The following is a 17,542-nucleotide window of genomic DNA, read 5'->3' on the forward strand; positions in this document are numbered from 1 at the left end:
TCTTTACTCAGCCTTCTCAGACTGACTGGTGCATCTTACTGATTACTAGGCTAAAAGTGACCACCTCTCCTAGCTCTGCTGCCTTCTCTCCTCAGAGGGCCTCCCATCTTCTCTGTACACAAATCTTCCCAGTTATTTGCATGCTGTCTTTCCCGTTAGGATGTGAGCTTGTTCGTGGCAGGAACTGTGCTTCTGCCCAGCCCTTAGAACAATATTGGGCACAGATCAAGGTCTTAGTGAATGGCTTGTTGACCAACTGACTGGTGGGCATAGCCAAAATTAAACCTGAGAGTGAGGGTCGGCCTCAACTTTTTTCTATTTCAGTGGTTACAACTTGGTGGGGAGGGGTGATGGGTGAGAGCCCATCTTTGAGAACAATTGCTGGGTCCCCTTCAGTGTTCCTAAAATAATTCCCATATACAAGTTCTGCAGGGTGGGCTCAGACTCTCTGGGTCATGAATGAAAGTGAGCCAGTCTTGCTGCTTGTTCAAACTGAGAAGTTTTAATGACTGTCAATGAAGCTAATTTCTCTACACTTACAAATTACAAACCTTATTTTTGTTTCCTCCTCATCTTATGTACAACTTATGCTTGGCAAACAGGCACAGAAACAAGTCATTACTAAGAAAGAAGAAAAATCTTCAGAAAAGTAGCCCAGGAATTGGTCACCTAAAGGAGGAGGTCTCTGAATGAGGACGGTATTCTGTCTGTGTCTGGGACCACCCCGAGGTTTCCAAGTATTTGCTTTTCCAGATCTAGATATTCTTCATAGCTTATCTTCAGCTCAGCTTCCAACTGTTCTCTTGACTTTTGAAAAACTTTCTGGGGAAAAGAAAGGAAAAGAAAAGCACATTAGGGCTTAAAGTTAAGTACTGATGTATGAGACAATTGGAATCACTAGGCTGCTACTGTTTATATAATTTTTTTTTTTTTTTGCATTTAAACTGACCTAGAAAGCTTGAGCAGAGATGTTTGTAGATTTGTTTTATACCTTTGGAGTAAATTTTTTTTGGGTAAAAGTTAAAAAATTTGCTTTTTTTCTTAATACTTGTTTGTCCTTTGTTTTCAAAGAAGACCAACATCATCACAACATCACAGGGTGACGCCTTGACTTGCTCATGAATTGAATTTAAGTGAAGCAGTGTTACACAGAGTTGTCAGCCTCACTCTCTCTTCCAGAGTTAGCAAAGTCCAGTGGCAGGACAAAAGTCAGGACTACCGGTGATGGCCCGGGATGCATCGGATGTCTGACCAAGCTCAAAGCACATCATAGCACCTGCTTCAAACCCACTTCATGGCCAATGGAACAAACTGTTCTCATCTGCCCATTCTGCAGGGGGAGGTATGCAGGTGCTTAGGGTAGACATCCCCCTAATTCACCAAGAGGTTTGAGGCCTGTTGGTTATCTTCAACCTGGTTTAGCCTACACGAGGAGATGGTTTTATGGGGTGTGACCACTGTGCCTGCTTCTTAGAGCCCCAGATAAAAGTTGGGTGACAGCTGGACACCAAAGGTGGATGAACAGCTCTAAAAAGGGTTCAGAAGCCCTCACAGCAGAGGTGCTCGTCCTCTCTGAATACCCCGTATACCCCTTAGTTCCACTAAGGTCTATGATAATGATTTATTCTGCTGTTCATACAGGCAGGCCTGGAAATTGGGATGCTCTTTTCCTTTGGGTTTCGTAACATGGCACACCTATTCCCCTTCCCAAGATGCCACAGGGTACAAAAGTAATTTTCACTCATTTTAATTTTTAAAAGCAATTAGGTTTTGTGCCCTAGGATAGTACAAATCCAAGTTACAAACCACTACTCTTAATTAGAAATAGGATGCAAGAAGAGAGGCAATTTGTTATAGTGAAAAGAACACAGGAACTGGAGGTTGGAGACAGCTGGAATGCTGTCTGTGTGACCTTGGACAGGCCATTTCCCTTCTCAGAGCCTCAGTTTCCTCCTATGAAATGAAAGGATCAGACTAGATCAGAGGTTCTTTACCTGGAGACTAAGAACTTTTTCAAAAGAGCCTCATTTTAGGATGATTAATTTCTGTTGTAGTTCTCTGTATTTTGCTGTATGCATTTAAAAATACTATCCTGACAAAGGATCCATAGGTTTCACCAGACAAGGTAAAGAACACCTGGACTGGAATATCCCCTTGATCTCTCTAAGCTCCTGTTCCTCATCCTGACTGCTAGAAAATGCTGAGAGGCAAATCATTGCTCCTTCCCTTTCTAGCACATGCATGCATAGACATCTTGTTATTTAATTATGCCTGCAGCTTTTGACCTGTGACCAAGGATCCTGTAGCTTTTGTGATGTGGAAACCATTTTCTGGCCTCCCGTAGCACCGTAGCACCTTCAGTAAGGGACTGAGACATCTGTTTGATCCGCCTTCTCTGGAGGCCTCCACGATGCATGCAATCACTTAGTTGGCTTAAGCTGTTTTTCCTTGTTTGAGGAGGGAGGAGTGTCGATTTTAAGCTCCCTGAGGGCAGGTGCTGTCTATTGCCTCTTTAGCAGAATCTATCAATCCACCAGTGTTTAGCACAGCACTGGACATGTAGGAGACACTTAATGCACGTTTATTGATTGACTTCAATATCAGTCAGGTTTGTAAGAATTGGGAAATGACTTCAGTGTAAAACAACAACGATGACAACAAAAGGAATGAATGAAACATTCAAAACAGGAGCAGATGATATTAAAAAATACAGTGGGGGCAGCTAGATGGCACAGTGGCTAGAGCACCGGCCCTGGAGTCAGGAGTACCTGAGTTCAAATCCGGCCTCAGACACTTAACACTTACTAGCTGTGTGACCATGGGCAAGTCAATTATCCCCAATTGCCTCACTAAAAAAAAATGCAGTGAATTGCATCAATCATCTGTACTAGGAAAAGAATGCTATAAGAATTGGGTCTGTGATTTCATTGATAGAGAGAATTCCCAGGTGTGGAAACTCCCTCTCCACCAAAGCCTCTTCTTTGCTATTTACATTCTTAATTGCTTGGAGCACCAGAAGTCAAATGACTTGCTCAAGGTCATTATATGTCAGAGACTATAATCAGCCTAATTTGGGCAAATCTTACTTTCATATTCAATTGTTGTCACCTATGACAACGTTTAGTGGTAAAATTTCATTAAATAGGATTCATTGGATTGCCAAACATGTATTAAACATTAGATTAGGTATTAGGGGAAATACTGAGAATCTGTAGAGATCTATATACATACTGAGTTTCTTTCTGGCTGTTTACAGTATTTTCTCTTTGACTAGATACTATGGATTTTGGCTATGATATTTCTGGGAATTTTCATTTTGGGGTTTCTTTCAGGAAGTGGATTATTTCTGTTTCCACTTTGCCCTCTTGTTTTAAGAAATCTGGGGAGTTTTCTTTAAGATTTCTTTAAACTAGGGGCAACTAGGTGGTGCAGTGAATAAAGCACCAGCCCTGGATTCAGGAGGACCTGTGTTCAAATCTGACCTCAGACACATGGCATTTACTAGCTGTGTGACCCTGCGCAAGTCACTTAACCCTCATTGCCCCACCAAAAAAAAAAACCCAAACCCCCAAGATTTCTTTAAACTTCATGTCCAGGCTTTTGTTAGTCATGGCATTCATTCAGATAGTTTAATTGTCCTTAATTTTCTTCTCAATCTGTTTTCCTCATCTTTTATTTTTGCTGTGAGATATCTCACATTTTCTTCTGTTTTCAGACTTTTGACTTTGTTTCAATATTTCTTGCTATCTAATGTAGTCATTGACTTCTCTTTGGTCCTTTCTAATTTTCAGGGAGTTTTTTTCTTGGGCAAGGTTTGGGGTTTTGGGGGGCTAGGGGGGCAATGAGGGTTAAGTGACTTGCCCAGGGTCACACAGCTAGTAAGCGTCAAGTGTCTGAGGCCAGACATGAACTCAGGTCCTCCTGAATCCAGGGCCGGTGCTTTATCCACCTTGCCACCTAGCTGCTCCCTTGGTAAGGTTTTATATATCTTGTACCAAGCTGTTAATTTCCTTTCCAATTTTTTCTTCCATAACTTTCATTTCTTTTCCAAGTGCTCTCATTTCATTGATAAAAACATTTTAATTCTTTTTAAAAAAATATTGCTCCACCTCTTTCAAAAATTCTAGTTGAATATTTGCCCAAGCTGTAGTTTTCTCTGAAGCTTTGCTTATAGATGTTTTGGAGTCATTCTCCTCTTCTTTGTTTGTGCCCTCTCTGGCCCCATGGCAATTCTTTAGGGTGAGATTCTTCTTTTGTTTGCTTTGTTTGCTTCCAACCCACTTCCTGGCTTCAGACTTGATGTTAGGGCTTGGTTGGTTCTGTGTACCTCTGGAGGGAGGGTCAGGGCTGCTCCCCTTACTGCCAGTCTTCTTGAGGGTATTTAATGTTGGGTTACTTCTGGATCTCAGGGACAGCCTGGGGACCCGCAACCTTTCAGACTAGTCTGACACGTGGAAAAGTCTGATGGCATCCCCTCTGATCTGGGCTCTGTAGGTTCCTCACCTGGGTTTGGGTCTGAGGAATAGTAGAAAGCTGTTGGAATTTGTCCCATCAGCCGGCTGGAAAGCTGATGGTTCTGAGTGATAGAATTGCAGACTCCCCTTTGGTCTTCATGTTTCACCAGCTGTAACCTTTGGTTATCATCATTCTTCCTTTCCCCCTCCCAGTCCCCCAAAAAGTTCATTACTAGGGAAGTGCATCATTGCAGAGCTTGTACCAGCGATGACGCCCACACTACATCGGAACCCGCAGTCGCCTCTGTCCCTCTGATTGGAGGACCAGAGGGTAGGGCAAAAAGCTCTCGAAGCCTTCATTTAACATCTAAAGAGGGCTCAGAAGCCCAGCCTTCTTTTCCTTTCTCACTGGTTGGCACCCCTTGGATTTGACTCCACTGAGCTTGATCCTTATTTGAATCTCTAGCGCTTAGCCCAGTGCCTGGCAGTTAATAAACCTTTATTGTATTGTTACTGCCTATTGTTCCTGCCCTGGTTATTCCTCTGCAGTCTAGGCTAAATGCTAAAACTAAGATTCTGCTCTGCTCCTGGTCTGAGCCACCCTGCTGTCTGGTTCTGAACTTCCTCTTTTCTTGGTACATAGCCCAGGACCTTCTACGATGGGGATGCCATCCCTGGGTGCAGGTTGTATTTTCAGTCCTCCCTGGATCTGTGACCCAGAACTGGGTAGAGGGTAACAAAGCTACCTGCCAGTTGGCATCTGTTCCCATCACAGTGCCCTGACATGGGTCTGCAACCCCCTCTTGCCTTAAAGCACAGCCTCTCAGGGCAGCTAGGTGGTGCAGTGGATAGAGCACCGGCCCTGGAGTCAGGAGTATCTGAGTTCAAATCCGGCCTCAGACACTTAACACTTACTAGCTGTGTGACCCTGGGCAAGTCACTTAACCCCAATTGCCTCACTAAAAAAAAAAAACAAAACACAGCCTCTCCTTGGATGCTGCCGTACTCTATAAGGCATGCATTTGGCCCGACCTATCTCAAGTATCCATAGGCCTCTCTTGCTGTTTCCTTATGCTGACCTGGGCTGGAAAATGACTCATTGTGGCTTTCTCTGCATTTTCCCATCAAGATTTGGTCTGGTAAATTTTCTAGGTCTATTAGGAAGAATTTTGCGGAGGGGACGTCAGCCATTCTGTTCCCTCCTCTCTCGCCTTCTTGATTTGTTCTCCCCTATGATGAGCTTCTTTCCGTGTCTCAGGTGGCGTCTATAGTCCTAATTATGCTTTTTTCTTACTTACAACTAAGAATCAAGGACCACAAATGTAATTCTGCAAGTACTTATTAAATGCCTAGTATGTTAAAGGCACAATGGGCTCTCCTCTTTCTTTGCTACTTCTCTTCTGCTTAATGATGGAAACTTTGGGGAGGAGGAGGCAGAAACCGTAATGATAGACCAAACTTAGATTAATAGCCATAATAGGGGAAAACAATAAGCCGTTTCACGTATTCAGGTCTTTTTTTTTTTCCCTACACTGTCAGCTCTTCTAATTGTTTGGACTTAGATTTCTGCTTTAATTACAGTCATCCAACACTACTGCCCACCAGCGTATGAGGATCTTTTCAGATTGCTGCATGAAAGCTTGAATTCCACATCTCAATTAATATTTCCACAGATTGACATTTGGAATCAAGCTCTCAGTTCTATTTAAGCCAATGAATATTGCTCTTCAAAATCAAACTATGGCTAGGAAACCAAATAATGAATTTGTCACTTATTCTTCTCAATGACGGCTATTTGCTCATTTGGTCTTTTGCTAGAATATATCTAATTTGGGGGCAGCAGTGGATGGAGCACTGGCCCCGGAGTCAGGAGTGCCTGAGTTCAAATCTGGCCTCAGAAACATAATACTTGCTAGCTGTGTGACCCTGGGCAAGTCACTTAACCCCAATTGCCTCACTAAAAAAAAAAAAAAGAATATATCTAATTTTATCAGTACTTTTTCTGAAAATACTTTGAAGCCCCATACTAATCAGTTATTATTTTTATTTCTTTTAAAATTTCTTTTTTTTTGTTTTTTGTTTTTAGGTTGTAGAATAAAATAAGCGGGTATACTTCCAGTATTTTATACTGTCTAGAGTTATGTTAAATGGGGGTATCTCTTACTATCCTTGTTTGTTTTATTTGTGATATATAGAAATGCTGATGATTTATGTGAGATTTACGTTGTGCTACTTTGCTAAAATTATAAATTGTTTCAACTAATTTTTTTAATTGAGTCTTTGGGATTTTCTAAGCATATCATCATATCATCTGTAAAAAGAGATAGTTTTATGACCTCATTGCCTATTCTAGTTCTTTCTATTTTTTTTTTTCTCATTGCTATTGCTAGGATTTCCAATATAACGAATAATATTGGTGACAGTGGACATCCTTGTTTCACACCTGATCTTATGGGGACCGTTTCTGGCTTGGCCCCATTACAAATAATACTTGAGGATGGTATAAAATAAATGCTTTGGAGCAGCTAGGTGGTATAGTGGATGAAGCACTGGCCCTGGATTCAAAAGGACCTGAGTTCAAATTCGGCCTCAGACACTTGACACTTACTAGCTGTGTGACCTTGGGCAAGTTGTTTAACCCTCACTGCCCTGCAAAAAACCAAAACCAAAACCAAAAAACAATAAAATAAATTCTTTGTATCCATTTAAGGAAAAATCCATTTATATCTATACTTTCAAGTGTTTTTAATAGAAATGAGTGTTGTACTTCATCAAAAGATTTTTCTGCCTCTATTGATATAATCATATGATTCTTTTTTTTTCTTTGTGCAGGCAATGGGGGTTAAGTGACTTGCCCAGGGTCACACAGCTAGTAAGTGTCAAGTGTCTGAGGCCAGATTTGAACTCAGGTACTCCTGAATCCAGGGCCGGTGCTTTAACCACTGCGCCATCTAGCTGCCCCAATCATATGATTCTTTACTTTTATTTTTTATATAATCAGTTACATTGTGTTGTATACAACAACAGCAATATTGTTTTAAGAACACCTTTAAGTGAATAAGTAATTTTGATTATTATAAACACCCAAATTAGCTACAAAGGATAAATGAAGGAAGACACTATCTTCATCCAGAGAGAGAGACCTGATGAATAGAAGTCAGTAAAGAATGTTGCTTCCTCTCATCTGCTTTGCTGGGTCATTAGCCATCCCTGTCCTGAATCTAACTCAAGATATTCCACAAGGCTCTGTCTGGGGTCCTTTTTCCCTCTCTACATTCTCATTTGGTGACCCCATCAGCTCCCATAGATTTAATTATCATGTCCATGGTGATGACTCCCAGATTTATCTTTTCTTTTCTTTTCTTTTTTGTGGGGCAATGAGGGTTAAGTGACTTGCCCAGGGTCACACAGCTAGTCCATGTCAAAGTGTCTGAAGCCGAATTTGAACTCGGGTCCCCCTGAATCCAGGGCCAGTGCTTTATCCACTACGCCACCTAGCTGCTTGACTCCCAGATTTATACAGGGAATCCCCACAAGGTCTGAGTTTACTAAATTTGGGGGACATTGATCTCCTTCTCCCTCTCTTAAGTTCCTGTCTCTCATCCCCAACTGGCTATTGGATATTTACAACTGGATGTTTTGTAGGCATTGCAAACTCAACCTGTTGAAAACAGAGCTACTTATCTCCTTACCTCGGTCTGACCTCAAGCCACCTTTGTTCTTTGGAGGGGAGCACCATCGTCCAAATGACCCAGCTTCCCAACCTGGACCCTCCCATGTCCTATCAGTGGGCATGTGTCCTTCCTACCTCCATGATGCCTTTTACATTCCCCTTCTCTGTTCCCACAACTACCACTCCACTTCAGATCCTGATCCCCTCTTTCCTGGACTACTTCACTAGCTTTCTCATTGGTCTTCCTGCCTCCAGCCGATGCTCACAGCTGCCGAAGTGATAATCCTGAAGTGCAGCTCTGTTCATTTCCCCTGGTCGAGGAGCTCATTGACTTGTTTTTTGTGCCTGTAACTTCCTTATTACAAGTGACAGCCTCTGTTGTTTTTTTCTCCCAACAGAGCAGGCAGGAGAGTGATAGTGATACTTTATTTTTAAAAGAAAGAGCAGGATGTCGGTCAATGAATCATTAAAAGATATAACAGAGAAAGCAGAAGGAAGTTCAGAAGGAGACAGGGACAAGCAGGACACTGTTGAGACTCCATATTAAATTGGAAAAATCCTTTTAAAAAACCCAAGCTGTGGGGGCAGCTAGGTGGCACAGTGGATAAAGCACCGGCCCTGGATTCAGGAGGACCTGAGTTCAAATCCGACCTCAAACACTTGACACTTATTAGCTGTGTGACCCTGGGCAAGTTACTTAACCCTCACTGCCCCACAAAACAAACAAACAAACAAAAAAACAAAACAAAACAAAAAAAAAACCCCAAGCTGTGTGTAGTGGAAGGGAATCAGTGCCTCCCCACTGCCCCTAACGTAAAACATATGTTCCTCTGGGTGACAATCTGACCAAGCTTATTACATGTCACTCTCCTTTATGCCTGCTATGATCTGGCCACACCGGCCTGCTTGCTGTGCCTCACCCGTAACATTCCACACCTCCTGGTGCTGGTTGGCCTGCACAGACAGATAGAATACCCCGGGCCCTTTAATAAATCCCAGAGGAATTATCTGCTTTTATTAGAAAATCCTTGATAGGAAATTGGGTGAGATTTCATAGGGCATCACATTGGTATCTCCATTTTCATGAATGACTAACAAAGGATTGAAAAATATCCTCTCAGGGGCAGCTAGGTGGTGCAGTGGATAAAGCACTGGCCTTGGATTCGGGAGGACCTGAGTTCAAATTCAGCCTCAGACACTTGACACTAGCTGTGTGACCCTGGGCAAGTCACTTAACCCTCATTGCCCCACAAAACAAAACAAAACAAAAAAGAAAAAATATCCTCTCGACCCCGAGGAGAGAAGGGGAAAAAGGAGGATCTGGCCAAAGCTAGTCTTCATTGCTGAAGGGCAGACGGCTAGATATTACAGGGAAAAAGGTCTGTTCCTTAAATTTTCACTTACAACTTTCTTTCTCTCTGATTCCAGCTGCATTTCTGCTCTTTCCTTCTCTCGGATTTCTTTGCGTTTTTCTGTATATCTCAGGTGACTGACCTCTCTATCGAAGTAATTGTTTACACTTTGTACCTGTTAACAAAAACAGAAGAGACTCATGCATGGTCTACCTGAAATCGTTCATCAGATTGCTAAGGAACATCTACTGCCCTAGTGGTTATCTAATAAGAAGAACATACCCAAAGAAATACTAAATTTCTCTGGAACAAACCTTGAAAATATAAACTTCCAAGTATTTCATGGACAATTTCTGTTATGTTATCAATAATAGTGATATGTGACAGTTTTCTCAATTAGTCAGTTAACAGCAACTGTTTAAAATCTAGTAGTTATCCTACACGATGCAATTATTCACAGTAATGGAGAACAGAAATAAATCATCTCAAACACAAAATAATGCCATTTGTATTCATCTAGTAAACAGTTATTAAATGCCTACTACATGCAAAGCATCATGTTAGGCACTGAGAGAGCTACAAAGAAAAATAAGAGAGATGGTCTTTACATTTGACAAGCTAATATTGACTTTCTGTTGTGTTCAAAGACAATGCATTCAATGTTTATTAAACATCTGATAGATTCAAGTCACTAGGTTGAGTGTTCAAAGAAACTTACATTTGGAAAAAAATCTACCTCCAACCCTTCCAGGACAGACAGAGGCCTAATACGCTAATGTAAGCAGGACAGAGACAGATCTGAGGAGAGGAGATGTTGACATGAGATACACTAAGAACATGGACCACTTTTGCATCATTGAGTTGATTCTATTTCAGAAATAGAAGTCCCATTTAAAACAACAGCACAAATTTCAGCAGCATTGCCTTTGATAATCAGAAGTTCTAGAGTGGCAACAGTAATGTTCAGGTCCTTTCTTTGCTTTACTCATTTGTGTAAGCTCTGGATAGGTCACAGGTAGCACATGCTGATCTAAGCATACTCTCATACTTGTTCAAAATTATATGTATCAGTGACTTTGCTAAGTATCCTACGGGCCCATCCCTTGTGGGAGAAATTCCACTGAGTAGGACCCTTTATGTTGAATTGTGCTTGATGTGAGTCTGAGTAGCACTTCTTTCCCACAAGGGGGAAAAATTATACTTGCACCTCTGTGAACTCTTGGTGCTTTTCTTTTGGTTTAAATCTGTGGAGTTTGGGTTAATCTAGTACAGACTCATGGTACATGCTGTCCACTGGAGAGCAGTGATATTGTACTTTTATGTTAGCTACATGCATGCTGCTTGTATTCCATATCCTTCCTGTAATAATGACTGCTTCTCAAAGTCAATTCTTCTCAGAGCCTGTTCTCCCTTACCTGGTCTCCCACCTATATAATTACAGTTTGTTTAACTTATAAAATATGAGCAAACTCCCTGTTTGACTCGAATGATTTCTTGCTAAGTAAGTTCTAGTAGAGATTATTTGGAGGGGTGGGGGTCTGGGGGTGGTGGTGGTGGAGGAGGAAGGTTGGGTAGACCAGCTGGCCATGAGGCCTCTTCCAAGCACAAATCAGAGGACCAAGATTTGAATTCTACTTTACCTCACCTTTCTGAGCTTCAGGCACCTTCATAAAGTGAAGGGATTGGGCTCAGTAATTTCTAGAGTCCTCTTCATTTTTGACATCTATGACCCTGAACTCTAGAATTTTCTAACTCTGTGATCACACAACAAGGATGCTAATCATTGTTTCTAAACTTGCTAAGTTCACCCCTAAAAGAACCCCAAACACCTTTTAAAAAATGCCTCCAAGATATCCAATCACACAGATCCCCAAAGCAAAATATTACTAACCTCATTGGCCGAAGGATGACTTAATGTCCATGGAATTTCTAATATATGCAGCGTTCCATAATTATCAGCTATGGCTACAAATTGCTGCTTTGCTGAAAGATTTTTAAAAAGGGGAAAAACTTAGCAAACAAAAAGCAATTTTAGAAGTTAAACATCCATGTGTTTTTGTTTTGCAGTTTCCTCTGGGACTTGTTGCTTCTACGTGTGGTTGCATTGGTCATGGAACCTTCATTGGGTTTTACAGCAGAGACCACATAGACATATGGAAGTCAGTTTTTCCAGTTTTCCAGAACAAAGATTCTAAACTTTTTTTGTCAGCCTTCCTGATCCTTCCTTGTCTGTGCTCCTCTGTAAGCCTTCTATCCTAACCCAGTGGGTAGATAACAGACAAGCTCAAAGGGAATGCTAATGATGATGTGCGGGAATATTTTCAAAGAATACTTCTAGAGGATATTTCAGTGTGTAAGACTTAAAGGGAAGATAAGCTTCCCATGATCCAGAGGAATTTCAAAGCAACAAGCCGACCCACTGCTTTCTCTGCAGCAGAGCAACACATTTTTCTCTGAGATTTTAAAATGTGAACAAAACATCAAATGCTGCTAGAAAATTTTCATTTAAAAACAAAAAAACCAAAAAACAAACCTCATCGCCTTTGTTGTTTTTTCCCTTTTCCTCTATGGGAGACTTCATACAAATAGATTGCAGACTCTTATTATTGAAAAGTCAGGAAAAGTAGAGTTTTGAACTAATTAAAAGTATCAGACACCTTGAAAACATGTACAGTATAGCTTAGCAATGGCTGATCTGGAAAACATTAGGAAGTTGGTAGAATTCAAATAATTTTTCTGTCTAATCTTTCTGAAAGGGAGGAGAGGAATGGAACAAAAATAGACAAAAGCAACCCTGCAAACATGCCAGGAATCAGAAAACCTTGTCGGAATTCAGGCCTCCTCTCCAAAGAAAGGGATCATATCTCTCCTAGGAATTATCCTTAATGCTGAGAACATTTTTATGTGTTATTTTTTCCTTACCATGGGCAAGTTACTTATCCTTTCCATTATTTATATATATATATATATATATATATATATATATATATATATATATATATATATAACATGTGAATATATAATATAAATATAAGACTAAAATTTCAGAGAAAAGGGCAGCTAGGTGTTGCAGTGGAGAGAATGCCCAGGCCTGAAGTCTTAAAGACCTGAGTTCAAATGTGGCCTGAGACATATATAGCTGTGTGGCCCTGTGTAAATTACTTCACCCTGTTTGCCTCAGTTACCTCATATGTGAAATGAACTAAAGAAGGAAATGCCAAACCACCCCAGAATTTTTGCCAAGAAAGCCCTAAATGGGGTCACAAAGAATGGGACACAACTGAAACAATATAACTAGCAGAGAAGGTGCTGAACCATATTGGGAAAGGGAGTTTGCTTCCTTGGGAGTTCCTTATACATTTTTTTTGTTTGTGAGGCAATTGGGGTTAAGTGACTTGCCCAAGGTCACACAGCTAGTAAGTGTCAAGTGTCTGGGGTCAGATTTGAACTCAGGTCCTCCTGACTACAGGGCCGGTGCTCTATCCACTGTGCCACCTAGCTGCCCTGGGAGATCCTTATAATATAATTCCAGGTTCAGTCCCTATCATTAGTTCAAAAAATAATAATAATGAAAAGAAACCTAATGAAGAATGCCCCCTCCAATTATTTATCTAATTAAAGGAACTGTTTGATATGAGTTCAGTGGAGAGTCATAATGGTGACTAAACGGTTGGAAAGCTTGTCTCTAGGGAAGCATAGGATAAAGAAATGGAGGAATTTAACCTGGGAAAGGGAAAGAAGAGGATGTAGTTGAGGCAGTTGCAGTCCAGCTCCAACGTGGGGGGGGGGGGCGGGGAGGGGACTGGAAAGGCCAAAGCCCTGGTTTGCTGAGCAGCATCTCAGCACGGGTTCAGCTGAGGGCACCCCCTCCTGCTGCCTCTGTAGGAGAGAGATCACAGGGCCAGGATCCAGGAGACAGAGTTGGGGGGGGTGGTGCTGGAGCTGAGTCTTGGAAGGAAACCAGGCAATCTCAGAGGAAGGGGTGAGGTGAGCGTTCTTTCTAGGCACGGGTGGATAGGAGATGGAGCTTGGTGTTTGAGGAGCTGGGAGGAGGACAGCGCCAGGGGACTGTGGATCAGAGGAAGGAAAGGAAAGAGAAGGAAGGGGCCAGATTCGAAATAGCTTTAACTATTTCATCCTGGAGGTGAGAATATTAGGGACCCGGAGTGGGGAGGGTGCGTCAGAGAACAGACGTGTGTGAGAGACACTGTGGAAGCTGGGAGGGCAAGATTCAGGGTCTGAGAGGGAGGAGGACGACATCAAGACTGTAAACGTGGTGGCTGGAAGGATGATGGAGCCTGGGGCAGAAAGAGGGGCTAAGTAAGGCAGTGGGCCACCAGGCCCTGAAGAGGGTCAGGGAGAAGGCGGGTGACATTTGTCCGCATCAGCAGAGGGGATTCCGTTCCAGATGGAGTAAAAGATCTCTAAGGTTCCTCCCAACCTTCAGACTGTAGATTGATCAGCTCTAAAATGGGGTGGTAACTTCTTCCCTACCTCAAGGAGCAGCTGTGAGGATCCCATGTCCCTCTCGTGTAAATACTCTTTGAAGAGGTACAAGGCACCACAGGAATGGGGTGGGGGTCAGCCATAGCAGGCTCCACAGCCACTTCTTCAGCTCAAGTGCCTGACTCAGGTTCAGGGCCAGGGAGGGAGGGGGTTTTTGGGAAACAGGTAAACTGGGCAAAGTGCTCACAGGGCTTCTTCATTTTGTTCATTTCAAGGCCCGAGTCCATCGCATTCACAGGGGAAGGAGGCTTCTTCCCGAATGGATGCCAAAGTCATGATGCTTAACTCATCACAGGAGGGATTTAGGTTGGATCAATTATATTTGCACACTGGGGACTGTTAAACCTGGAATGAGTTGGAGAGGGAGGCTGTGGCATTTCCTTCTTTGCAAGTCTTTTTAAAGACAGATGGGGTTTAATCTGTTAGAGATGGATCACATGAGTTCCTGTAGGAAGGGACAGAGGACCATTTTAAGCCTCCTCCTACATTATGATTCTTCTAATATTAAGTAAGATCATTGTTAGGGGCAGCTAGGTGGCGCAGTGGATAGAGCACTGGTCCTGAGTTCAAATCTGGCCTCAGACACTTCTGATGCCAACTGGCTGTATGACCCTGGGCAAGTCACTTAACCCCAATTGCCCCACCAAAAAAAAGAGATCATTGTTAATAGGTTAATAAGGTGTGCTGGGCATAGTGGAAAGTCTCTTGGACTTAAAATTGGGAAATGAGTCCAAATCCCTGCTTCGTTGCTTGTAAGCTGTGTGACTGTGGGCTGGTCACTTACTTTCTATCTCCTCACTGGTAAAATAAAGCTAAGATGCCCACACTTGTTGTAAGCATACACGGGGACAGGGACTGGACCTTGTGATTTCATCTCCCTCTGCCCATGGGAGTCAGCACCTTTTGGGCAAATTTTAGCCTTAAAGGGGGTCCAAAAGCCCCAAGAGGTTAAAGTGACTTCCCAAGGCTCCCACAGCTAGTCGACATCAGAAGCCAGATTTCAACCCAGATCCGGCTGGCTCTGACGCTGACTCTCTAGTGATTGCATCCCTTTGCTTCTCACTTTGTGGACCTAAAAGCCCTTATCTAGTGCCAGCTATTGTTTATCTATGAAGAACGAGATGAGTCCAGCCTCTCTCTTTTTCAAGGTTCACCTACAGGCAATCATCCAGGGTGTGATGTATGTGATCGACGTTATGCATATGTTTTGAGTCTGGGCGGGTTCGTGAGTTTTCTCCAGCAGGTCCCAGATATCAATGTATCCGTCTTCTTTGCCGACAAAGAAGACTCCTGCCCTGGTCAGGGACCAGTGTCCAGCGGTGTACCTCTTTGAGGAACAGCTAGACTGCAGGAGTGGTCCTTGCTGAAAAGAAAGCGACAGAAACCCACGTCAGTACTGCGAGAAGACATTGGTATCATCACATGAAACAAACGATGGTTTGTAAGGCCAGCTTTAAGCTTTTCTCCAAGATTCCACAGGTGAAGTCTTAAGTTCGGGCTCAATATCATTCAGCAAGAGTTCTTTATGCCCATCATCACATGCTCCTAATACTCCTCCTCTCTGACACCCTCCCTCAGGGATTGGTTTAACCAAGAAATGCAGGGTTTGATTCTTCATTTTCTGCTCCCTAACCTCTTATTCTGACCTCGGCTTTCCTAACAGAGTGGAATGGAAGTGCATCCATGATGTGGTTATTGAGCTCTCAGTGCCACCCTGGGCATGGGAATACAGATGGAGAATTGAGCCAATTAGCCAATCCCTGCTCTCAGAGTGTCACTTTTTTTTTTTTTTTTTGCAAGGCAATGAGGGTTAAGTGACTTGCCCAGGGTCACACATCTAGTAAGTGTCAAGTGTCTGAGGCTGGATTTGAACTCAGGTCCTCCTGAATCCAGGGCCAGTGCTTTATCCATTGTACCATCTAGCTGCACCCCCCCCTCCCCGACTTTTTATTCAGGGCTACTTCTAGAGACCTGACTGCCCTTCTCTCTACTCTGTATCTTGTTTATACCTGTTTATTTCCATGTTGTCTCCTCCATAAGAATGAAAGCTCCTTGAGGGAGAACCTATTTCTGTTCTTCTCCCCTTTTTGTATCCCACAGTGTCTGGCACATTAATACTTAATACTTATTGATTGATGGATGGATTGATACAGCACCAGTTCTATCAGTCTTATCTCCCTGTCCTTTGTCTCTGTTCTACCACTGCCGTCCCTCATCCCAGTGCCGACAAAGAGGCTAGTGCCAGTGTTCCCCCTCGTTCTCCGTGGCTTCCTGGTGGGGCTTGCTCAGGGGGATGGGAGGTCAGGGGGGAGGCAGACAAAACTACCCGGATCTCTCACAAAGCCTCGAGGAAGAAAGCCCCAGCTCTCAGAGAACAAGCAGACCGACTAGATTGTAAAGTGGGGATTCTGAATGTTGTGTCGTTTGCCCAGATGATAAATTTATAAAAGTAATTCTCGGGAGACAAAAGGAAGGGGTTGTTTTGCAGAGCTCGTGACAGATCTGCTTGCAAGCTGTGGTCCTGGCCATCTGTTGCTGTTTCCATAAGTCGTGTCCCACAGGCACTATTCTGTGAGAGCAGCTAGTGTATTGTTCTTTCTTAATAACCAGGGACAACACACCCACCGTTTTTACTCAGCCATTATGCACATAACTTACAGGAACACCTTCTTTCCATATGGCCACATTCCAGCCCCCAATAGTGAGGACAATGTCGTTGTAAAAAGGTGATCTCTGAACTGTGTGAATGCTTCCATCATGGACCAAGTATCGGTTCAACGGCTTCTGACCTGTTAGAACAGAAAGGTCATTTCCTGCCTGTAAGATGGCAGAGATGGTTAGTTACCAGAGAAAATGAGAAGAGTGGGGGAACAGGCTCCGGGTTTGGCGGAGTGGGGAGAAGATGAGAAGAAATAAACTTAGCCTCTTGGTACCAGGGGGAGCAGTGTGGTAGGAAGAAAACAACACAGGACTTGGAGGTGGACACTGGGTTTGCATTCCACTTCCAACACGGGCATCACGTCCCCTTTCTGAGCCTCAGTTTCCTCATCTGTAAAATGAGGGGATTGGACTCCATGATCTCTGTTATCCCAGCTTTAAGTCCCAAGAACAATACTTTTTCTTTGTATAGAGATTTGTAGGCTCTTAAGAGAGCTCTGAAGATTGGTAAATTACCTTGTGAATTATACTATGGTCAATTTAGTCTAATTTACAGAGGAAGCTATTGCTCTGTGCTGAATGGATAAGAAGCACTTAATACTTGTTGAATGAACAAATCATGACAGGGTTCTTGGGGAAATGGCCCAAGAAAGCTTTGTTCAGGTCCCCATTTCTGTATTCATTCTTTTTTGTTTTGTTTTGGTGAGGCAATTGGGGTTAAGTGACTTGCCCAGGGTCACACAGCTAGTAAGTGTCAAGTGTCTGAGGCCAGATTTGAACTCAGGTCCTCCTGAATCCAGGGCCAGTTCTCTATCCACTGTGCCACCTAGCTGCCCCTCTATATTAAGTCCTCCTATCCACCTAGTACAGGTTATACAAATAAATAAAAATCAAAGTGT

General features: G+C 42.8%; 1 protein-coding gene across 1 annotated transcript in view; it reads right to left on the bottom strand.

The window, feature by feature from the left end:
* Positions 1-541: 541 nt before the first annotated feature.
* DNAI3 (dynein axonemal intermediate chain 3) overlaps positions 542-17,542 on the bottom strand; it is a 130,540-nt gene continuing 113,539 nt past the window's right edge. Inside the window, exons 19-23 of the mRNA XM_044005324.1 lie at positions 16,644-16,774; positions 15,144-15,348; positions 11,371-11,462; positions 9,532-9,654; positions 542-822 (exon numbers count right to left, since the gene is read on the bottom strand). Of these exons, the coding sequence (XP_043861259.1) occupies positions 670-822; positions 9,532-9,654; positions 11,371-11,462; positions 15,144-15,348; positions 16,644-16,774 (704 nt within the window). The 3' untranslated portion in view covers positions 542-669. The remainder of the gene's footprint in view (positions 823-9,531; positions 9,655-11,370; positions 11,463-15,143; positions 15,349-16,643; positions 16,775-17,542) is intronic.

The sequence above is a fragment of the Dromiciops gliroides genome, chromosome 4 (genome assembly GCF_019393635.1).
Source record: "Dromiciops gliroides isolate mDroGli1 chromosome 4, mDroGli1.pri, whole genome shotgun sequence".
Classification (NCBI taxonomy): domain Eukaryota; kingdom Metazoa; phylum Chordata; class Mammalia; order Microbiotheria; family Microbiotheriidae; genus Dromiciops; species Dromiciops gliroides.